The 21,315-nt window shown below is 67.0% G+C and overlaps 4 protein-coding genes across 4 annotated transcripts; 2 read left to right on the forward strand and 2 right to left on the reverse strand.

Moving 5' to 3' along the window:
- Positions 1–345: 345 nt before the first annotated feature.
- On the forward strand, positions 346–4,117 carry LOC311429501 (uncharacterized protein; the record flags this gene model as incomplete). Its single annotated transcript, XM_084540587.1, has 7 exons — positions 346–498; positions 789–932; positions 1,483–1,593; positions 1,696–1,756; positions 2,360–2,441; positions 2,536–2,647; positions 3,836–4,117. Coding segments are annotated over 7 exons (741 nt in total), but the record flags the coding sequence as incomplete, so codon positions are not given.
- A 128-nt stretch (positions 4,118–4,245) lies between these two features.
- Positions 4,246–5,779, forward strand: ALKBH7 (alkB homolog 7). Its single transcript, XM_084540586.1, has 5 exons — positions 4,246–4,506; positions 4,966–5,136; positions 5,245–5,369; positions 5,471–5,592; positions 5,684–5,779. Exons 1-5 carry the CDS (start codon positions 4,252–4,254, stop codon positions 5,761–5,763), a joined length of 753 nt encoding a protein of 250 aa, XP_084396712.1. The 5' UTR covers positions 4,246–4,251; the 3' UTR covers positions 5,764–5,779.
- Positions 5,780–7,672: 1,893 nt separating this feature from the next.
- On the reverse strand, positions 7,673–13,349 carry GTF2F1 (general transcription factor IIF subunit 1). Its single transcript, XM_084540585.1, has 14 exons — positions 13,312–13,349; positions 12,618–12,680; positions 12,466–12,512; positions 12,063–12,135; positions 11,155–11,348; positions 10,316–10,486; positions 10,065–10,240; positions 9,841–9,985; positions 9,702–9,763; positions 9,499–9,618; positions 9,326–9,399; positions 9,105–9,243; positions 8,320–8,425; positions 7,673–8,248 (listed from the first exon to the last, which is right to left on the reverse strand). The coding sequence occupies exons 2-14, from the start codon at positions 12,627–12,629 to the stop codon at positions 8,044–8,046; spliced, it is 1,524 nt and encodes a 507-aa protein (XP_084396711.1). The 5' UTR covers positions 12,630–12,680; positions 13,312–13,349; the 3' UTR covers positions 7,673–8,043.
- A 1,713-nt stretch (positions 13,350–15,062) lies between these two features.
- Positions 15,063–20,953, reverse strand: KHSRP (KH-type splicing regulatory protein; the record flags this gene model as incomplete). The annotated part of the gene is given in 24 exon segments (XM_084540584.1): positions 15,063–15,071; positions 15,862–15,888; positions 15,890–16,023; positions 16,128–16,181; positions 16,184–16,204; positions 16,686–16,763; positions 16,766–16,872; positions 17,673–17,765; positions 17,852–17,970; positions 18,052–18,212; positions 18,310–18,451; positions 18,536–18,588; positions 18,591–18,635; positions 18,734–18,836; positions 18,928–19,026; positions 19,107–19,205; positions 19,299–19,470; positions 19,559–19,616; positions 19,945–19,998; positions 20,001–20,015; positions 20,149–20,198; positions 20,332–20,371; positions 20,520–20,558; positions 20,727–20,953. Coding segments are annotated over 24 exon segments (1,999 nt in total), but the record flags the coding sequence as incomplete, so codon positions are not given.
- Between the last annotated feature and the right edge of the window lie 362 nt (positions 20,954–21,315).

The raw sequence follows: 21,315 nt of genomic DNA on the forward strand, positions 1-21,315 counted from the left end.
GGGCTGAAGGGTCCGGGGGGGGTTGGAGGGGCAGGAGGGGGGGGTTGGGGGCTTTTTGGGCCGGTTTTGGGGGCTGGGGGGGGTTTTGGGGGTGTTTTTTTTTTTTGGGGGGGGGGGGCACGGGGCAGCTGAGCCCCCCCCCAACCCCATTCCGCCCCCCCCGGACACTTTGAGGCCCCCCCCTCCGCGACATTTTACCCCCCCCCCCCCCCCCCAGGTGCCATGGAGCGCCCAGGCCAGGCCCCGACCCCAGGTAACGCGGGGGGGGCACCAACTGGGGGGGGGGGGAACACACCCCAGAGCCCCCCCCAACCCCTTTTCCCCCCCCCCCCCCAAAATAAAAAGCCCCCGAGGTGCTGCTGGAGGAAGCCGCGGCCGCGCTGTGCCTGTCCCCGGGGGGGGGGCCGCGAGTCCCCCCCCGGCGCCTCCCCAGGGACCCCCGGAGGGGGGGGAGAGGCCGGGGGGGGCGGGGGGGGCACCGGGACCCCCCTGGAGCAGGTAAAAGGAGTGGGGGGGGGGGCGGGGGGGGCAGGAGATGGGGGCTGGGGGGGGTTATTTGGGGGGGGGGGCTTTTACAGGGGTCTGGGGGGGGCTATGTTGGAGTTGGGGGGGGCTATTTCGGTCGGGGGGGGCTCTAACGGGAGGCTGGGGGGGGCTATTTGGGTTTGGGGGGGGCTGTTTGGCTCGGGGGGGGCTTTTACAGTGCTTTGAAGGGGGCTCTTTGGGGCTGGGGGGGGGTTCCCGGGGGGGTTCCGATGCCCCCTCCCCCTTCACCCCCCCCCCACCAGGAGCTGTTGGCGCTGGGGCTGCCCCCCGGGGGGGGCCCGGTGGCTCTGGGGGGGCTCCTGCGGCTCTACCGGGAGGCGGCCGCGGGGGGGGCGCGGAGGGAGCGGGAGCTGCGGGAGCTGCGGCGGCGCCTGGAGCCCCTCCAGGTGAGGGGGGGGGGGGGCACAGTGACCCCCCCCCCAGAGTGATTCCCCCCCCCCCCCGGGGTGTCCCCATTGTGCCCCCCCCCCCCAATCTTGGGGTGTCCCCGGGGTGTCCCCAGGGGTCGTTGTGCCCCCCCCCAGTCCCTAAGGTGCCCCCCCCCCAACCATGCCCCCCCCCCCCGTGTCTTTAGGGTGCCCCCCCCCACCCCCAGGGTGCCCCCCCTTCATCCACGCCCCCCCCATGATGTCCCCAGCGTGTCCCCCTGCCCCCCTTTCCCCCCCGTGGTGTCCCCATGATGCCCCATGCCACCCCCATGTGCCCCCCCCACGTACCCCCCCATCCCCAGAGTGCCCCCCCTCATGTGCCCCCCCCCCATGTGTCCCCCCCCACGTGCCCCCCCTCAGGGTGTCCCCTACACCCCCTCCCCCCCATAATACCCCCTGCCCCCACCCCTCGGCTATCTCCCCTCGGGTTCTCCCCCCCCCCCCACGACCCCCCCCCCCATGTGCCCCCCCCCCTCATGTGCCCCCCCCCCCCCCGTGCCCCCCCCAGGCCCGCGTTGCCGCCTGTTCCCGGGCCATGGCAGCGGCGGGGGCCGAGGCCGAGCGGCTGCGGGAGCAGAACCGGAGCCTCCGGGAGCTGCTGGAGGCCGAGCGGGCACAGGTGGGGGCTGGGGGGGGGGGACACGGGGGGGGGGATATTTAATGAGGGGGGGGCCCTACGGGGGGGTTGGGTCCTTCCCACCCCCCCCCAACCACCCCGCAGGGGGTGCGGAGGAGGCAGGAGCCCGCGGAGGGGGCGACCCAGCGGAGAGCGCGGCGCAGCGGTGAGTGGGGGGGGGCACCGGGACCCCCCCCCCGGGCTGGGACCCCCCCCTGGACCCCCCCCCGGACCCCTTCAGAGCTCCTCAGCGACCCCCGAGCACCCGCAGGACCCCCCCAAGGCCCCATCCTGACCCCCCCCCAGTGTCTCTGGGACCCCCCCCCAGTGTCTCTGGGACCCCCCCAGACCCCTCCTGCCCCCCCCAGACCCCTCCTGACCCCCCCAAACCCAACCTGGGACCCTCAAACCCCTCCTGACCCCCCCCCCCAAATCATCCTGACCCCCCCCCCAAGCACAACCTGGGACCCCCAAACCCCTCCTGCCCCCCCCCCAGCCAGCCCTGGACCCCCCTAAACCCAACCTGGGATACTCGAAGCCCTCCTGACCCCCCCCAAAACCCCTCCTGTTCCCCCCCCAATCCATCCTGCCCACCCCCCCTCCCCCAATTCCACCCTGGCCCCCCCCAAACCCCTCTTACTCCCCCGCCCCCTCCTGACACCCCCCAAACCCAGCTCTGGACCCCCCCCAACCCCATCCCATCCCCCCCCAACCCCCTCTTGCCCCCCCTCACCCCCTCCTGCCCCCCCCACCCCCCCCCATTTTGCAGCCACCGCCCCCCCCCCGCCACCAGCAGCCCCCCGGGGGGGGCCAAGAGCAGCCACCAGAGCCCCGAGGACAACGGCACCAAGGTGGGAACCGGATCGGAGGGGGGGGTGGGGGCACAACGGGGGGGGGGGGGGGGCACACGATGGGGCCCCCCCCTTGCCGTTTACCCCCCCCCAGGCAGCAGGGCCCCCCCCCGGTGCCCCGGGAGCTGCAGGAGGAGCTGCGGCGGCTGCGGGAGGAGGCGGCGGCCGGCAGGGAGGTGATCGCCCTGCAGCACCGCTGCCTGCAGGTACGGGGGGGGGGACACCCCCACGACCCCCCCCCACGACCCCTCAGCACCCCCCCACCCCCCCACCACGACCCCCTCCTACAGGTACAGGCCCGGGGGGGGGCATACGGGGAGCCCCCAGCCCCGCAGGGAGCCCTAAGGGCTTCCCCCCCCCCCCCTAATTATTAACACCCCATCCCCTAATTATTAACACCCCCCCCACACACCTAATTTTGCCCCCCCCAATTATTATCCCCCTCCCCTAATTAATTATTAACACCCCCCCACCTAATTTCCACCACCAATTATTACCCCCTCCCCTAATTATTACTCCCCCTAATTATTCCCCCCTCTCCTAATTTTTAACACCCCCCCACACCTAATTTTGCCCCCCCCCAATTATTACCCCCTCCCCTAATTAATTATTAACACCCCTTACCCCAATTATTCCCCCCTCCACTAATTATTACCCCCCTCCCCTAATTATTAACCCCCCCCCCCCCCCCACCTAATTTAGCCCCCCCCTCCCTTACAGGAGGCGATGGCGGCGCTGCTGGCCCCCTCCGCGCCCCCCCCCGCCCCCCCCCCCCGGCTGGGGGGCTCTGCAGGAGGAGTGGGGGCGGCTGCGGCGCCTGCGGGGGGCCCTGGCCCGGGAGCGCCGAGCCCACAACGAGGAGGCCGAGAGGCTGCTGGGGGAGGTGGGGGCTCCCCTGACCCCCCCCCGAGCCCCCCCCCCAAAAATAATAACCCCCCCCCCCCTGGGTTGGGGGCACCAAATCCCCCTCACAGCGTTGGGAGCCCCCAAATCCCCCCCCTCGGGGTCCAGACCTTGCTGGGGGGGTGGGGTGACCCCCAAATCCCCCCCCCCTTTAGGGTGTGGACCCCCCCCGGGGTGGAGGAGCACCCCCAAATCCTTCCTGGAGTGGGGGGGCCACCCCCAAATCCCCCCCTCCTCAGCGTCCAGACGCCCCCGGGGCGTGGGGGTGCCCCAAATCCCCCCCCTCAGTGTGGGGGGGCTCCCCCCAACCCCCACCCCTTTCAGTGCTGGGACCCCCCAAATTCCCCCTTGGGTGGGGGGGGCGCCCCCAAATCCCCTCCCTTTGGGGTCTGCGCCCCCCAGGGTGGGGGCACAGCCCCCAAATCCCCTCCTTGGGGGGGGGGGACACCCCCAGCCCCCCCCCCCCCAACGCCGTGTCCCCCCCCCCGCAGTGGCAGCGCCTGGAGGCCGAGCGCGGGGCCCTGCTGCGCCGCCAGCTCCTGGGGGACCCCCGGCACCCCCCGGCCTGAGGGGGGGGCCCCAAATTTTGGGGGGGGGGGAAGCAGCACTCCGCCACCGGCCCACAATGCACCGCGGCGGCGACCTCCCTCCCGGCGTGCACCTCGTGGTGGCTAGCCCCGACCTTCTTCCCGGCATGCAATGCGTCACGTCAAACTCGGACCTTCCTCCCGGCATGCACCGCGTCGCGCCCAACTCAGACCTTTTTCCCAGAATGCACCGCGTCCGGCTCTGCTCTCGACCTCCTTCCCAACATGCCCCGCGTCACGTCAATCTCAGACCTTCCTCCCGGCATGCACCGCGCCGGGCCCAGTCCCCGACCTTCCTCCCGTCGTGCCCCGCTCCCGGCATGCACCGCGCGCGCGGCCTGTGCGGGCTCCGGGCCCTGAGCGGGGCCGGGGGGGTCCCGGAGGGCCTGGGGGGGGCGGGGGGCGCGGGGGGGGCGCCGCTGCTCCGAGCCTCGGCCCCGGCCGTGGAGCGGCGGCTGCGGGGCTCGGCCCTGGTGCGCGGCGGCTTCGTGAGCCCGGCGGAGGCGGCCGAGCTGCTGCGGGAGCTGGAGCCGGGGCTGGGCCGGCGGCCGTACCAGTTCGATCACTGGGACGGGGTGAGGGGGCAGGGCACGGGGTGAAGGGGCACGGGGTGAAGGGTCACGGGGTCACAGGGTGAGGGGTCACAGGGTCAAGGGGTGAAGGGTCACTGCGTTAGGGGGTTGCTGGGTTAGGGGTTATCGGTGCTGGGGGTCATGGGGTAAAGGGTCATGGGGTGAGGGGTCAAAAAGTGCTGGGGGTCACAGGGATTTGGGGTCAGGGGGTCAGGGTTCAGGGGGTTAACGGTCAAGGGGGCTGGGGGTTACCAGGGTTAGGGGTCATGGTGCCTTGGGGGTCACTGGGGTTAGGGGTCATGAGGGATTTGGGGTCACCAGGGGGTCAGGGGGCTTTCAGGGCTTTGGGCTCACAGGGCTTTAGGGGTCGGGGGGTCAGCAGGGCCTGGGCTCAGCACCAAGGGTCAGACCCGAAGGTGAAAGGTCAGAGGGTCGGAGGTCAGAGGTCATCCCTCCCCCCAGGCCATCTGCGGTTACCGGGAGACGGAGCGGGGCCGCTGGGGGGCGGCGGCGGGGGCGGTGCTGAGCCGGGTGGCGGCCGCCTTCCCCCCCGGCCGCCCCCCCCTCGGCCTCGTCCACGTCCTCGACCTCCACCCCCGCGGCTTCGTCCGCCCGCACATCGACAGCGTCAAGGTGGGGGCGCTTTGGGGGGGGGGGGGGCTTTTTTGGGGCGGGGGCGGGGGGCTGGGTGCTGATGTCCCGTGTGTCCCCCCCCCCTTTTGCTGGTTCCCCCCCCCCCAGTTCTGCGGCTGCACCATCGCGGGGCTCTCGCTGCTGTCGGCGGCCGTCATGCGCCTGGTGAGCTGCCGCGCGCCCGGCGAGTGGCTGGAGCTGCTGCTGGAGCCCGGCTCGCTCTACGTGCTGCGGTGAGTGCCCCCCCCTCTCCTTAATTAACCCCCCCGCACTCTAATTAACCCCCCCTCTCACTCATTAACCCCCCCATCTCGCTAATTACCCCCTCCCCCAGGGACGCGGCGCGCTACGACTTCACCCACGAGATCCTGCGGGACGAGGAGTCGTTCTTCGGGGGCCGCCGGGTGCCGCGGGGGCGCCGCGTCTCCATCATCTGCCGCAACGCCCCCCCCGCGGGTAAGTGTGCGCCCCCCCCTTATCCTTAATCCCCCCCCCAACCCCCATTACACCTCCCTGACCCCCCCCCGTTTTCCCCCCACCCCCCCAGACACGACGCCGGCACCCCCGGGCGGCTCCACGGCGTTTATTGACGGAGCGGAGGCGGCGCCGGGAGCCCCCCCAGAATAAAGCGTGACCCCCCCCACTCCTCGCCGTGCTGGTTTTTTCCTTGGTGGGGGCTTTTTTTCGAGGGGGGGGCTCACCCCACGCAGCGGCAGGCGGCGGCCGAGAGCTGCCTGAGCTGGTGCCAGCGGTGCCGCTCGTCCAGGAAGGCGGCGTCCTCGTAACGACTGGGCCTGCAGCACGGCCCGGCCCCCCCCGGAGCCCCCCCCGGGCCCCCCCCGGGCCGTAACCGAGCCAAGGCCAGCCCGTGGTTGGAGGGGGGCGCGGGGCAGGCCCCCCCGCAGTACCGGAACAGCACCGTCTCCTCCGAGGGGTAACCCAGCCCCAGGTCGCGCACCCGCACGGCCACGCTGCGCAGCCCGCAGGGGGGGGCGCCCCCCCCGGACCCCCCCCCCGCTGCCCCGGGGGAGCCGCCGAGGAGGGGGGGGCAGTGGAAGCTCTGGGGACCCCCCCCCGGCAGCCCCCCGGCTCGGAGGAGCGGCGGGGGGACGCTGCGGAGGGGCCCCCCCAGAGCTCTGTGCAGGGCCCCCCCCTCCAGAGCAGGGGGTTTGGGGGGGGGTTTGGGGGGCCCCCCCCGCGGCGGTTTGGGCCCCGGGGGGGGCGCAGGCGGCGAGGAGGAGGAGGAGGAGGCCGAAGGCTGCACGGAGCGGGGGCGCTGCCATCCTGCTGCCTGCCCCCGGCCCCGGCACCGCCGCTTTTATGGCCCCCGAGCCGCGGGGGGGGCACAGGGGGGGGGCTGGGGTTAACCCTGAGCTGCCCTGGGGCTGCCCCCCCCCCTCACTGGGGGCTTCATCCCCCCCCCCGAGGAATGGGGGGGGCAGGGGAGGGGGTGGGGGGGGCAGAATTTGGGGCCCCCCGTTGGGGTGGGACCCTTGGGGGGTGCTGGGGGGGGGGTAAATGCTTCCCCCCCCCCTCCCCAAACAGGGACTGAACCCCCACCGGGGGGGGGATTGGGATTTTTTTAGCCGGGGGGGGGCAGGTGGAAGCCATTCCAGTGCAGCAGGGGGGAGGGAGGAATCCGCTAAAAATAGGGGCTGGAAAGGGAAAAAAGGGATTTTTCCTACAAAAATGGGATTTTCTGCAGTGGAAACACCGGGGGGGGGGGGGGGCACAAAATACGCCAAGGATGCGGGGTACAAAAACTGGTGGTTTATTGGGGGGGGGTACAGGGGCTGCAGGGGTACAGGGGCTGCTCCCAGTACAGGAGAGGATCCCAGTAAGGGGAGGGGGAGATCCCAGTTAAAGGAGGGGCTCCCAGTACAAGGATGGGATCCCAATAAACAGGAGAGGAATTCCAGTTGGGGGGGGTGTCCCAGTTAAAGGGGGGGGCCTCCCAATAAGATGGGGGGTGTCCCAGTAAAGGGGGGGGATCCCAGTTAAAGAAGGAGCTCCCAGTAACAGGAGGGAATCCCAGTAACAGGAGGGGATCCCAATAAAGGGAAGACTCCCATTTTGAGGAGGGGTCTCCCACTTTGGGGACTGTCTCCCAATTTGGGGGGGGCTCCCACTTTTGGGGGGGAGGATCCCAGTTAAGGGAGGAGCTCCCAGTAAGGGAATCCCAGTGAGAGGAGCCCAATAATGCGAAGACTCCCATTTTGAGGGGGGGTTTCCCACTTTGGGGACTGTCTCCTGATTTGGGGGTTGCTCTCCCACTTTGGGGGTTTCTCCCACTTTTGGGGGGGGTCTCCCACTTTGGGGGGGGGATCCCAGTTAAGGGAGGAGCTCCCAGTAAGGGAATCCCAGTGAGAGGAGCCCAATAATGCGAAGACTCCCATTTTGAGGGGGGGTTTCCCACTTCGGAGGCTGTCTCCCAATTTAGGGCTGCTCTCCCACTTTGTGGGGTGCTCTCCCACTTTTGGGGTTGCTCTCCCACTTTTGGGGGCTCTCCCACTTTTGGGGGGGTCTCCCACTTTGGGGGGGGGGATCCCAGTTAAAGCAGGAGCTCCCAGTAAGGGAATCCCAGTGAGAGAAGCCCAATAATGGGAGTCCTCCCATTTTGAGGGGGGGTTTCCCATTTTGGGGACTGTCTCCCGATTTGGGGGGGGCTCTCCCACTTTTGGCGTGTCTCCCACTTTTGGGGTTTCTCCCACTTTTGGGGGGGGGTCTCCCACTTTGGGGGGGGGATCCCCATTAAAGGAGGAGCTCCCAGTAAGGGAATCCCAGTGAGAGGAGCCCAATAATGGGAGTCCTCCCATTTTGAGGGGGGCTCTCCCACTTTTGGGCTGTCTCCCACTTTTGGGGGCGCTCTCCCACTTTCGGGGTGCCCCCCCCGCGGCCCCCCCGGCCCTACTCCTTGAGGAAGAAGTGCATCTTGTCGCCGATCACCTTGCGCTCGGGGTTGAGGCGCTTGAGGAGCTGGGCCAGGGCGTTGACGGTCTGCTCGCTGCTCAGCCCCGTGCGCCGCGTCTGGAACTTCTTCAGCAAATCCTTGGTGGTCATCGGCTTCCGCGTCAGGTAGCGCCGCACCGCCTCCTCCGTCAGCTGCACCTCGCTGGGGGGGGGCGTAAAAGGGTCAGGGGGGGGCCCTGAAATTGCCTCACCCCCCCACAGACCCCCACTCACCCGCTGCTGGGGGTGCATTTCCCCGATGGAGGCTGGGGGCCAGGGTCCAGCTTCAGGCGCTTGGCGGCCGGGGGGTCTCCTCCGACGGCACCCGGCTGGCGGCGGCCTGGGGGGGTCACGGGGGGGGTTAAAAGGGGGTGAGGGGGGGTTAGAAGGGGGTGAGGGGGGTGGGGAGGGGGTGGGGGGGCACCCAGAGGGGTTGTGGGGGGGGAAATGGGTTGGGAAGGGGACTGGGGAGTGGCTCAGGGGGGTGGGAAGTGGACCAGGGGTTGGAGCAGGGGGCTGGGAATTGCCCCAGGGGGATGAGAACTGCCCCAGTGGGGTGGGAAATGCCCCAGGAATTGCCCCACAGGGATGGGAAGTGCCCCCGGGTGCTCAGAATTGCCCCAGGGTGCCAGGAATTGCCCTTAGGTGCCGGGAATTGCCCCAGGAATTGCCCCAGTGTGCTGGAATTGCCCCGGGGTGCTGGGAACTGCCCCAGGAACTGCCCCAGGATGTCAGGAACTGCCCCCAGGTGCTGGGAACTGCCCCAGGAATTGCCCAAGGGTGCTGGGAATTGCCACCAAGGTGCTGAGAACTGCCCCCAGGGTGCTGGGAAGTGCCCTTGGGTGCCAGAAACTGCCCCAGGATGCCAGGAACTGCCCCTGGGTGCCAGGAATTGCCCCAGGATGCCAGGAATTGCCCTTAGGTGCTGGGAACTGCCCCAGGAATTGCCCCCAGGTGCCAGGAATTGCCCCCAGGAATTGCCCCCAGGTGCCAGGAATTGCCCCAGGAATTGCCCCCACCTTGCTCCAGCTTGCTGGCCGCAGCCCGCAGGGTTCCGGAGGCGGCTCCGGGCTCCACCGTGGGGGTCCCGGGGCGGCTGCCCCCCCGCGAGCTGCTGGCCGAGCCCCGGCGCTCCCTCTTGGGGGGGGTCTTCTTCTTCTGCGGGGGGAACACAGGGGGGTGGGGGCGAGCTCCAGGCACCCCCCCGGACCCCCCTGTACCCCCCCAGCCCCCCCCTTACTGCCATGAAGAGCGCGGACGAGGTCTCGCTGTCGATGTCGCTCTCCTCCGAGGTCTGCGACTCGTCGCTGCTGTCTGGGGGGGGGGCAGCACCGTCAGCACCCCCCCAGCGACCACCACGGGCCCGTTTCCGGCCGGTTTCACCCCAAAACGACCCCCCTGAGGGGTTTTTACCTCGTTTCTTCTTCTTCTCCTGCGGCGTCGGCGCCTTCTTCTCCTCCTCCTCCTCCTCCTTCTCCTCCGCCGGTTTCTCCTCCTCGCTCTCCTCGCTGCTCTCGCTCGCCTCATCGATGCCTGGGGAGGGGGCACGGATTGGGGGGGAGGGTCACAACACCCCCCCCACGCCCTCCTCAACCCCCCCAGACCCCCACACTCACCCTTGGGGCCGTCGTCCTCCTTGGTCACCTTGGCCTTCCCCACGTCCTCCTCCAGCGAGCTGCTGCGGGGCGCAGAGGGGGCAGGTTTTGAGGGGGGGGCACGGCCACCAGGGCCCCCCGGGACCCCCCCCCAATTTACCTGGAGGCGTCGGACATGTAGTCGACCTCCTGGCCCTCAAAGTCTCCATCATCACTGTCCTCGAAGGCCTCATCATCGGAGCCCTTCTTCTTCTTCTTCTTCTTCCCCGCCGGCGCCTTCTTCTTCGGCTTCGGCGCCTTCTCCCCTGGGGAAGGGGGCCCGGGGGGGGGGTTAGAACCCAAAAATCCCCCCCCAGGATCCCAAAAATCCCCCCCCGGGCTCACCCTCGGCCTCGCTGGCCTCGCTGTCCTCGGAGCTGAGCTCGAGGTCGTCCTCCAGGTCGTGGATCTTCAGCTCGCCGCCCTTCTTGGCCTTCTTCTCCTTCTCCTCCTCCTCCTCGTCCTGGTCCCGCAGGCGCCGCTGCTGCATGATGCTGAAGTGGTTCAGCACCTTGTTCCTCCTTGGGGGGGGGGTTCAGAGTCACCACAGAGCCCCCCCGGGGGTCCCGGTGCCCCCCCCCCAAAGCCCCACCGACCTCTCCCACTCCTCCTCGGCCTCCTCGGCCGTGAGGGTGCGGTGCTTGGCCACGGGGGTGAAGTTGTACCAGTGCTGGACTGGGAAGGCCTCGAAGGCGCCGTCGGGGCACTGGGTGAAGATGTAGTAGGAGGCGTTCTCCGTCACGCCGCCCTTCTTCACCCCCTTGTACCTGCGGGGGGGGCACTGGGATCGGTCCTGGACCCACTGGGGCACTGGGATCGGGATCGGCCCTGTCCCCGTCCCAACTGGGGGGCACTGGGATCAGTCCTGTCCCCACTGGGAGGCACTGGGATCGGTCCTGGACCCACTGGGGCACTGGGATTGGGATCGGCCCTGTCCCCGTCCCAACTGGGGGGCACTGGGATCAGTCCTGTCCCCACTGGGAGGCACTGGGATTGGTCCTGGACCCAGTAGGGCACTGGGATGGGCCCCGTTCCTGTCCCTGTCCCCACTGGGAGGCACTGGGATTGGGATCAGCCATGTTCCTGTCCCCACTGGGGGGTACTGGGATCGGTCCTGGACCCAGCGGGGCACTGGGATCGGCCCCGGCCCTGTCCCCGTCTCTCTGGGCTCTCTAACAGCAGGTTTTGGGGTAAAAGCAGAGGATCTGGGCTCTCTAACAACAGGTTTTGGGGTGAAAGCAGGGATTCCCTCTCTAACAGTGGGTTCTGGGGTAAAAGTTGGGGGTTTAGACTTGCCGACAGCAGGTTTTGAGGTAAAAGCAGCGGATTTGGGCTCTCTACCAGCAGCTTTTGGGGTCCCAGCGGGGCTTCCCTCTGTGCCAGCAGCCTGTGGGGTTACAGGGGGGGTGTTTTTGGGGCGCTGCCCCCTCCCTACTTGCGGCCGGCCTTGCCGTTGACGCGCAGCAGCCAGGGCTGGTCCTCGGGGCGGAACTCGCGCAGGACGATCCCAAATTTCTTGCGCCTCGCCTCCTCCCGCAGCCGCCGGTGGAACTCGCTGCCGGCGCCCGCCTCGGGCAGCTCCTCCTCCTGGTAGATGCGCCGGTTGCTCAGGTCCCGCTCCATGCGCGCCTGCCGGCCCCAAAAAATACGGGGTCAGGGATGCGGAACGCCGCGGCTGAGCCCAAAACCATGTGGCTGAGCCTAAAATCCTGTGTCTGAGCCCAAAACGCCGTGTCTGAGCCCAAAATGCAGTGGCTGAGCCTAAAATCCTGTGTCTGAGCCCAAAATGCTGTGTCTGCACCCAAAACCCCATGGCTGAGCCCATGTCTGGCCCCAAAATGCCGTGTCTGAGCCCGAAATGATGTGTCTGAGCCTAAAATCCTATGTCTGAGCCCAGAATGCCGTGGCTGAGCCCAAAACCACGTGGCTGAGCCCAAAATCCTGCATCTGAGCCCTTATCTGGCCCCAAAATGCGGTGTCTGAGCCCAAAATGCCGTGTCTGAGCCTAAAATCCTGTGTCTGAGCCCAAAATGCTGTGTCTGAGCCCATGTTTGAGCCCAAAATGCCGTGTCTGAGCCCAAAACCCTGTGTCTGAGCCAAAAATCCCATGTCTGAGCCCAAAATCCTGCATCTGGCCCAAAAATCTTGTGTCTGACCCCAAAACCACTGTCCCAAACCCCGTCCCTATAACCCCATCCCCCCTATAACCCCAATCCCAACCCCATAACCCCAGCCCCATAACCCTGTCCCTGTCCCCATAACCCCATTCCCAACCCCATGACCCCGTGACCCCGTGACCCCATGACCCTGTGACCCCCTGACCCCGTGCCCCCCGGCCCCCACCTGGTGCCAGGAGGCGAAGTTGACCTTGTCGGCGGCGTTGAAGGCCATGATGTTGTAGCGCTTGGTGCTGCTCCTGGGGGGGCAGCGTCACCCCGAGAGCCCCCCCCAGAACCCCCCCATCATCCCAGAAGCCCCCAGAACCCCCCCGTCACCCCACAACCCCCACAAAGCCCCCATCACCCCACAAACCCCATAATGACCCCAGAACCCCCCTTATAACCACCCCAGACCCCCCCCATCACCCCATGAACCTGACCCCCCCCATCAGCCCCCACCCCATAAACCCCCCCCAATCCCCCTCATCACCCCATGAACCCCATAACCCCCCCATCACCCCACAGCCCCCCCATCACCCCCCCCACCCCATAACCCCCCCCCACCCCATAGCCCCCCCGTCACTCACTTGGGGACCCTCACCACGTACTCGGTCACCACCTGGCTGCTGGGGCCCTGGGGGAGGGACATGGGGGGTGAGGGACCCCCCCCAGGGCCCTTTTGGGGCCATTTGGGGTCTTTTTGGGGTCTTTTGGGGCCGTTTTAGGGCCCCGCACTCACCAGTGAGGCCATGGCTGCAGTGGGGGGGGGGTCTTGGAGCCCCCAATGAGCCTCAGGGGGGTCCTGGGGGGGGGGAGGGGCAGGTGAGTGGGGAAGGGTCCCTGCAGCCCACCCCAGGCCCCCATATGGCCCCCATACCCCCCCCATAGAGCCCCATAAGGCCCCCCCAGAGGTCCCTAAACACCCCCTGGGCCCCCATAGGGCACCCCAGCCCCCTGTAGAGCCCCCTAAGGCCCCCCCCAGAGACCCCCAGGACCCCCTCCCGCGCCCCCCTGCCCCCTATGGAGCCCCACACGCCCCTATAGGGCCCCTATAGAGCCCCCCCCGAGCCCCATTCACCCCTATAGGACCCCCCCCCGGACCTTCCAGAACCCCACTCGCCCCTATAGGGTCCCTATAGAGCCCCCCCAGCCCCCCCCGAGCCCCATACACCCATATGGGACCCCTATAGAGCCCCCCCCGCCCCCACAGAGCCCCACACACCCCTATAGGGCCCCTATAGCCCCCCCAGGTCCCCACACGCCCCTATAGGGCCCCTATGGAGCCCCCCCAGCCCCTATAGAGCCCCATGTGGCCCCCCCCAGGGCCCCTGCAGCCCTACCCCAGCCCCTATAGACCCCCCCCCGCCCCCATAGGGCCCCCCCCGCCCCTATAGGCCCCCCCCGGCCCCCTATAGAGCCCCCCTCGGCCCCACCGCGCATGCGCCGCCGCCGCCGCCGGCTCCGGGAACCCTCCGGGGCCGCACCGCGCAGGCCCGGAAGTAGCCCCCACCGGAAGTGGCCGCACAGGAAATGGTCCGCCAGGAAGTCCCGCCCTCTGCTGAGGCGTTGCCATGGCAACCGCGGACGCCCCGTTTCCCGCCCCCAAAACCGCGCGGTTTGGCCCCAAAACGCTGCCGGCGGTCCTCTGAGGGCTGGGGGCGTCCAGCGTGGCACCAATAGGCCCCGATTTCACCCCAAAAGCAGCCTCGGGGCTGCAGCTGGCAGGAGGCCCGAGCTCCAGTCCCAAAAAGCCGCTTTTTTACCCCAAACCCGAGCGTGGGGAAGGCCCCGTACCCAAAACCCCCTAGTTTAACCCCAAAAAATAGTTCCAGGGCTGCCGGAGCTGCACAGCCCCAGTGTAGGCGTTGTGACCCAAAAATCACCTTTATTGACCCCAAAATCCTCTTCATCACCCCCAAAACGCCCCTATACCCCCCAAAAAGCCCTTTTAACCCCCCAAAGCCCCCTCCCAAAAATGTTTCTTCTCCCCCCAAAAGCCCATTTTCCCCCAAAAAAATGCCCCTTTACCCCCCAGAAGCCCTTTTACGCCCCCTCAAAAGCCCCGTTAATGCCCCAAAGCACTGCTTTACCCCCCCAAAAGCCCCTTTAACCCCCCCCAAATATCCTGTTACCCCCCAAACCTCCCCCAAAAGCCCCTTTACCCCCCAAAATTCCCCTTCACCCCCCCCAAAATACCCCTTTGCCCCCCAATAACCCCCTTTACCCCCCCAAATTCCCCTTACCTGCCTTAAAAACCCCTCTTTACCCCCCCAAAATGACCCTTTACCCCCCCAAATCCCCCTTACACACCCAAACCCCCCCTTTACCCCCCCAAAATTTCCCTAAACCCCCCCAAAAGCCCCTTTACCCCCCCAAATCCCCCTTACCTGCCCCAAAAAGCCCCTTTCCCCCCCAAAATCTCCTTTATCCCCCCAAAAAAGCCCCTTTTCCCCCCCAACCCCCCTGAAAATGCCCCTTAAACCCCCCAAAAGCCCCTTTACCCCCCAAAATTTCCCTAACCCCCCCCAAAAGCCCCTTTATCCCCCCAAAAAAGCCCCTTTATCCCCCCCAACCCCCCTGAAAATGCCCCTTAAACCCCCCAAAGCCCCTTTACCCCCCAAAAAGATCCCCTGAAACCCCCCAAATCTCCCCTTTCCCCCCCAAAATTCCCCCCTCCCCACCCCGTGGCCGTGGGGGGGGGGCTCGGGTTTTCTCGTTTATTTGTGAAGTTAAAAACAAGCGGTAAAAAGTAAAAACGGAGCGGACAACCGGCGGGGGGGGGGGGCGGGGGAGGGGGGGGGCCGCTCTCCTCGGCGCGCCCGCGGGGCTGTGGGGGGGGGGGGGGCCCTTTTTTTGGGGTGGGGGGGCCCTTTTTGAACGAGGGGGGGGGGCCGCGCGGCGCCCCAGGAATGTTCGACTCTACCTACGAGCGGGGAGGGGGGGGCGCGGGACCCCCGGGGGCGCGACGAGCCCGAGGAGATTTTGGGGCCTTTTTTTTGTTGTTTTTTTTTTTTTAAAGGGGGGGGGGGGCGCCGTGGGGGGGGGCCAGGACCACCCCCTCCTCTCCTTCCTCACTCAGGGGGGTGGTTTTTAGGTGGGGGGGGGGGCGCTGGTCCCGGCCGGCCGCGGGCGCTCGCCACAAAACAAAAGGGGGGGGGGCACAGACGGGGGGTTCACATTCGGTTCACTGAGCCTGCGGAGAGAAAAGGGGGGGGTTAGGTGGGGGGGGCACAAAAAGACCCCCCCCAAAACACCGGGGGGTGCAGAATGACCCCCCCCAACACCGGGGGGGGGCACAGGAGGGCTTAGGGGGCATTATAGGGGGCTGGGGGGGGCTTAAAGGGTGGGGGGGGGCATTTATGGGGTTTTGGGGGGGCCTTACAGGGGTGGGGGGGGCTTTTAGGGGCCCTTCTGAGGTTTTTGGGGTCTTTTTTTTTTTGGGGGGGGGGGGGGGCTATGAGGTTTTAGGGGCCCTTCTGAGGTTTTTGGGGTCTTTTTTTTTGGGGGGGTCTTACAGGATTTTGGGGCCCTTATGGGGTTTAAGACCCCCCCCTGGGGCATTTGTGAGCCCCCAAATTGGAGGGGGGGGTAAATATGGACCCTATAGACAACGGGGGGGGAGCAAGGGAACTTTTGGGTACTTGGGGGGGGGCAGATCAGTTGGGGGGGGCTCAGGGTTATTTTTGGGGGGGGGGGCAGGGTCATTTTTGTGGGGCCCAGCTTAATTGTGGGGGGGGGGCAGGTCCATTCTGGGGGCACCCAGAGCAATTTGGGGGGGGGGCCCAGAGCCATTTTTGGGGGGGGGCCAGGACCCTTTCTCCCCCCCATCCACCCCCCCCCATCACCCCAGGGTGCACAGAGCAAGGAAGGGGCTCCCCCACCCCCCCCCCAGACCCCAAAATCCCGGTGCGGGGGGGGTCGTAGCGTCAAGGGGGGGTCGTATCAGTGTGGGGGGGGTCTCAGCAGCGGGGGGGGGGTCTCACCTGCTGTCCCTGCTGCGTGGGGGGGGGGCGCGGGCCCCGCGGCCCCCGGGGTCTGTCCGTAGTAGGCCGCCTGCTGCCGGTAGTACTCGGCCCAGGCCGCGCTGTAATCGGGCTGGGGGCCGGGGGGGGCACCGGGACCCCCCCCCGTGGCCACCTGGGCGGCTGCGGGGGGGTTGTAAAGTGAGTGGGGGGGGGTTTAAAGGACCCCCAACTTCCCAAAATTGATGGGTTTTTTGTTTTTTTTTTTTTTGGGGGGGGGGGCTCACCTTGCTTCTTGTAGTATTCCTCCCAGGCTTTCGTGTAGTCCTGCTGAGGGGGGCCCCGGGCTGCTGGGGCTGCTGGCCTGGGGGGGGGGCAGAAAAAAAAAATAATTAATTAATTAATTAATTAAGGCCCTAGGATCCCCCCCCCAAGGATTTGGGGGGGGTTCGGAGGGGCTGCAGGGCACCCCAAAGAGGTTGGCCCCCCCCAGAAAGGTTCAGAGCCCCCCCAGCAGTGATTTGCCCCCTCCCCGAGTCATTCAGAGCCCCCAAATTAATTTGCCCCCCCCCAAGTGGTTCAGAGGCCCCCCTCCAATAATTTGTGTCCCCCCCCCCAGGGCCAACTCTGCCCCCCCAGGTTGCTCAGAGCCCCCCCTGAAGGATTCCCAGTCCCCCCCATAGCAAGAAGCCCCGGGGGGGGGGCTCCATTACACCCCCCAATTTCCCCCCACCCCCCCAGAACATTTTGGGGGGGGGGTCACAGGACCCCTAAAGCCTCTCCCCTGCCCCCCTCCCTCCCCAAAATTGCCCCCCCCCTCCCCAAAATCCGCCCCCCCCCCTCACCTATTTTCTTATAGTACTCCTCCCAGGCCTTGGTGTAGTCGGACTGGCCGGCGGGGGGGGGCTGGGGGGGCTCCCCTGCACGGGGGGGGCGCTGGGGGCCGGGGGCTGCCCCGGGACGGGCCCGGGGGGCTGCTGGTAGTAGTGCGAGTAGTACGCCGCCCACGCCGCGTGGGGTCCGCCGCCTTGCCTGGGGGGGGGGGCAGCAAAACGGGGGGTTACGGGAAATTAGGGGGGCGCAGGACGCAGGAAATTGGGGGGGGGGCAGAGGAAGTGGGGGGTGCAAAAAAATCGGGGAGGGGGCGGAGAAAGTGGGGGAGGGGGGCCCTAAATAAGAGGGGTGCCTTAAAGAGGGGGATCCTTAAATAAAGGGGGGGGCACAGAAAATTGGGGGGGGGTTACAGAAGATGGGGGGGGGCACAGGAAATTGGGGGGGTGCAAAAAAATGGGGGAGGGGGCGGAGAAAGTGGGGGAGGGGGGACCTAAATAAGAGGGGTGTGTTGAAGGGGGGAGGTTTAAATGAGGGGGGGGGCACAGGAAATTGGCGGGGTTACAGAAGATGGGGGGGGCACAGGAAATTGGGGGGGGTTATGGAAAATTGGGGGGGGTTACAGAAAGCGGGGGGGGCACAGGAAATTGGGGGGGGGGCTAAATAAGAGGGATACCTGAAAGAAGAGGGACCTTTAAATGAGGGGGGGGTCCCACAAATAATGGGGGGGGTCTTAAATAAAGGGGGTCCTGTAAATTAAGGGGGGGTCCCCTAAATTAAGGGGGGGGTCCTGCAAATAAAGGGGGCCCCCAAAAATAAGGGGGGGGTCCAGAAATGAGGGGGGGTGCTTAAATTAAGGGGGGGGGAGTCCTACAAGCAAGGGAGGGGTCCCGCAAATAAAGGAGGGGGGTCCTGTAAATAAAGGGGGGGTCCCACAAATAAAGGGGGGTCCAGAAACGAGGGGGGGGTCCCAAAATTAAGGCCCCCCCCCCCTCCAACACTCACTTGGGTCATGGGGGGCCGGCGGCTGCCACTGCGGGTAGGTGTTGCCCCATCCCTGGGGGGGGTACTGGTGCGGGGGGGGGCCTCCGGGGCTGCCGGGGGGGGGCACAGGAGGAGGTGAGGAGGGGGCTGCGCACCCCCCCCACCCTTCCAGCCCCCCCCCCAGCCCGATACTCACTGCGGGGGGGCTCCGGGGGGGCCCTGGTTGAAGGGCCCGGGGTTGAAGGGTCCCATGGGGCCAGCGGGACCCGGCGGCCCCCCAGGTCCCGGCCCCGGCCCCACCGGGCAAAGCGGCCCCTGGGGGGGGGAAGAAAAGGAATTAACCCCCCGAAATGCTTCAGGGGGGGGGGGTAGAGGGTTTTTTAGCGGGGGGGGCACCTCGATCTTCTCCTCGATGAGCTGCTTGGCGTGGTCGATCTGCTGGGGGGAGCCGCGGATGACGAAGAGCTTGAAGTTGGGGTCGCCGTTGGGGGGCAGCTGCCGCGAGATCTCCACGAACGCCCCCGTCTGCTGGTTGATGGCCTTCACGTTCTCCCCCCCTGGGGCCCCCCCCGGGTTAATTCAGAACCCCCTTTTCTATTTTGGGGGGGTTTTGGGGTTTTTTGGGGGGTTTTGGGGGGGGTTTTGGGGGCTCACCTCGGCCGATGACCAAGCCGCACTTGTGCGTGGGGATGGAGAACGTCATCTCGCCCCCGGGGGGGCCCCAGCTCCCTGCCCCTCTCCCTCTCCCTCGCCCCCCCGGGGGCATTCCCGGGCCTGGGGGGCCGGGGGGGCCGCTCTACGGAGAGAAACGGAGGTGTGAGAGGTGAATTTTTGGGGGGTGGGGGGGTTTTTTTTTCGTTGCCCCCCCCCGGTGCCGTACCCGCAGGCTCTGCAGGAGGTCGTTGATGATGCGGGCGGCGTGCTCGCAGCGCTCGGGGGGCCCATGATGTGCGCGATCTTTTCGGGGCCCGTGCCGTCATCTGGGGGAAAAAAAACAGGGGGGGGGGTTAGCAGAGAGTCTAAAGAACCCCCCCACTGCGTTTTTGCCCCCCCCCAAGTTTTTTTTTACCCCCCCCACCTTGCTTGAACTGTATCCGCACCCCGGCGTCGTTCTGGATCTTTTTGATCATTTCCCCGCTGCGCCCGATCACCACCCCCACCGAGTGCCGCGGCACCGGGACCTGCAACGGGACACGGGGGGGGCTCGTGAGCTTCGGGGGGGGCCAAAAGGTGGCCCCCCCTTTGAAAAAAACCCCCCCCTCAGGGCCTCACGTCGATGCCGCCGCCGATGCGGGAGCCGTACTCGTTGCGGTCGCCGAAGCCGCCCTGGTCGCGCTCTCGTAGGATGTCCATCACCATCTCGCAGGCTTGCTGCGGGGGGGGGGGCGTAAAATTAGGTTGGGGGGGACAAAACGAGGCCTGGGGGGGTAAAAAAGGCGCGGGGGGGGCACCTGGACTTTGTAGGGGTCGCCGATGATGCGCAGGGGTTTGTCCACGTTGGTGTTTTGGGAACCGTCTTGGATCAGGATCATTTTGACGCCGGCTCGCTCCTACGGGGGGGGAAAAAAAGGTGTAAAACAACGAGGGGGGGGTTAAAAAAGGCCCCCCCGTGGATTGGGGGGGGTCAGGGGGGGGGTTTAGACCTGGAGCTGCTTGATGGTTTCGCCGCCCTTGCCGATGACCAGCCCGGCCTTGCCGGCGGGGATCATGATCTCCTGCACCGTGCCGTTCTGCCCGTTGGCCGTGTCGTGGAACTGCCCCGGCGGCCCCCCCCGGCCCCGCGACACGATGTCGTCCAGCAGCAGCTTGGCTTTCCTTCGGGGGGGGCACGAAGAGGTTTTGGGGGGTTTGGAGGGGTTTTTGGGGGGTTTTAGGGGGGATTTGGGGGGTTTTAGGTACTCACTGCACGGCTTCGGGGGAGCCCGTCAGCGACACGCTGCGCTCCGGCAGGCCGCCGCTGTCTGTGGGGAATGGGGGGTCAGGGGGGGCAAAAAAAAAAATAGGGGCTCAAGGACCCCCCCGCATCGTTTTTGGGGAAGAAACGAGGGTTTTGGGGCACCCCTGGGTTATATTTGGGGGATAAGAAGGGATGGGGACCCCCCCAATCCCCTTCGATGAACCAGAGGGCCCAAACCCACACTGAGAGCAAAAAGGGGGGGGCAAACCCCAAGAAGGGGGGTCCCAAACCCCAAAATGAGGATAAAAGGTGGCCCCCAAGCCCAAAATGAGGACAAAAAGGGTTTTTTTGGGGGCGCTTGACCAAAAATTAGTGGGTTTTGCCCCCCCTACCTGGGGAGATCTGTACTTTGCAGCCCGAGTCCTGCTGGATCTTGTTGATCTGCTCCCCCCACGGCCGATAACTGCGGGGTAAAAATTAAGGGGGGGGGATTTTTTAAATGGGGGGGCACCCTCCTGGGCCCCCCCAACCCCTAAAACCCCCCCAAACCCCCAAAATTCCCCCAAACCCCCCCCAAAACCCCCCCCCAGACTCACTGAGCCCCACCATCCCGTCAGGGACGCGGTACTCCTCCGTCACCGTCGACCTGGGGGGGGGGGGGGGCACAGACACAAGAAGGGGGGGGGCGTGAGGGCCCCCAAACCCCCCCCCGGTAATTTTTAACCCCCCCAGGTAATTTTTAACCCCCCCCCCGGTGATTTTTGGCCCCCCCAACTCACCTGGGAGGGGGGTGCATGGGCCCCAGCTGAGCCGGGAGCGCTGCGGAGGGAAGCGAGCCCCCCGTGAGGGTGGGGGGGCGCCGGCCGCGCTCGGCCGGGGGGGGGGCACGCCGGGGGGGTCCCCCCCAACCCCTCCTCGTTCCGGGGGGCCACGGAGGTCGGCGGCCCCCCCCGCGGGCCGTACTCACAGTCCCCCTGCGCCGCCAGCTTCTTGCTCTCGGGCTGGTCTGTGGGGAGAAAAATTGGGGGGGGGGGATAAAAAAAAACAAAAAAAAAAAAAGGGGGGGGCACAGAGCACAGAGGGGTGTTACCCCCCCTAAAAAAAAAAAAAAGGGGGGTGGACGTAAAGGGCCCCCCCGTGAGGAAAAGGGGGGCCCCGACCCCCCCGGCCCCACCTCCGTCCTCCAGCTGCCGCTTCTGCCCCCCCCCGAAGGTGAAGTCTGGGGGGGGGGCGCTGTTGGTCGCCGCCGGGCCCGCGTCGCCCCCGATCTTCGCCGCGATCTGCGGGGGGGGGGGGGCACCCCAAAAATTGATTGAGACACCCCCCCCAGGGCACAAAACAGGGGGCCCCAAATCCGGGGGGAGGAAGGTTTTTTTTTTTGGGGGGGGGGGGGGGGGGATCCTAAAATGTTACGGGGGGGGCACAGAATTTGGGGGGGGGCAGCAAAATGTCATGGGGGGGGCTGAAATGTTCTGGAGGGGGGTCACCAAATGGTAGGGACCCCCATAAGGCCCTTGGGGGGGCCCAAAATGTCACTGGGGGGCCCCAAAGCCTCGTGGGGGGGGGGTCCCAAATGATAGGGACCTCCCCAAAACGTCCTGGGGGGGGCAAAATGCCAATGGGGGGGGGCACAAACACCAATGGGGGGCCCTAAAATATCACTGGGGGGGCCAAAACCTCACAGGAAACCCTAAAACCTTATGGGGGGGGCAAAATGTCACTTGGGGGGGGGGGGGGGCACAAAACCTCGGGGGGGGGCCCCA

Source organism: Aythya ferina (genome assembly GCF_964211825.1).
Source record: "Aythya ferina genome assembly, contig: HAP1_SCAFFOLD_1238, whole genome shotgun sequence".
NCBI lineage: Eukaryota > Metazoa > Chordata > Aves > Anseriformes > Anatidae > Aythya > Aythya ferina.

Coding starts and splice junctions, on each gene's coding strand:
- ALKBH7 (XM_084540586.1), top strand. CDS start 4,252: ATGCACCGCGCGCGCGGCCTGTGCGGGCTCCGGGCCCTGAGCGGGGCC. Junction 5,137..5,244: donor CGCACATCGACAGCGTCAAG/GTGGGGGCGCTT, acceptor CCCCCCCCCCAG/TTCTGCGGCTGCACCATCGC. Junction 5,593..5,683: donor CCGCAACGCCCCCCCCGCGG/GTAAGTGTGCGC, acceptor CCACCCCCCCAG/ACACGACGCCGGCACCCCCG.
- GTF2F1 (XM_084540585.1), bottom strand. Junction 11,349..12,062: donor ACTTCGCCTCCTGGCACCAG/GTGGGGGCCGGG, acceptor TGGGGCCGGCAG/GCGCGCATGGAGCGGGACCT. Junction 10,487..11,154: donor AACGGCAAGGCCGGCCGCAA/GTAGGGAGGGGG, acceptor CCCCCCCCGCAG/GTACAAGGGGGTGAAGAAGG.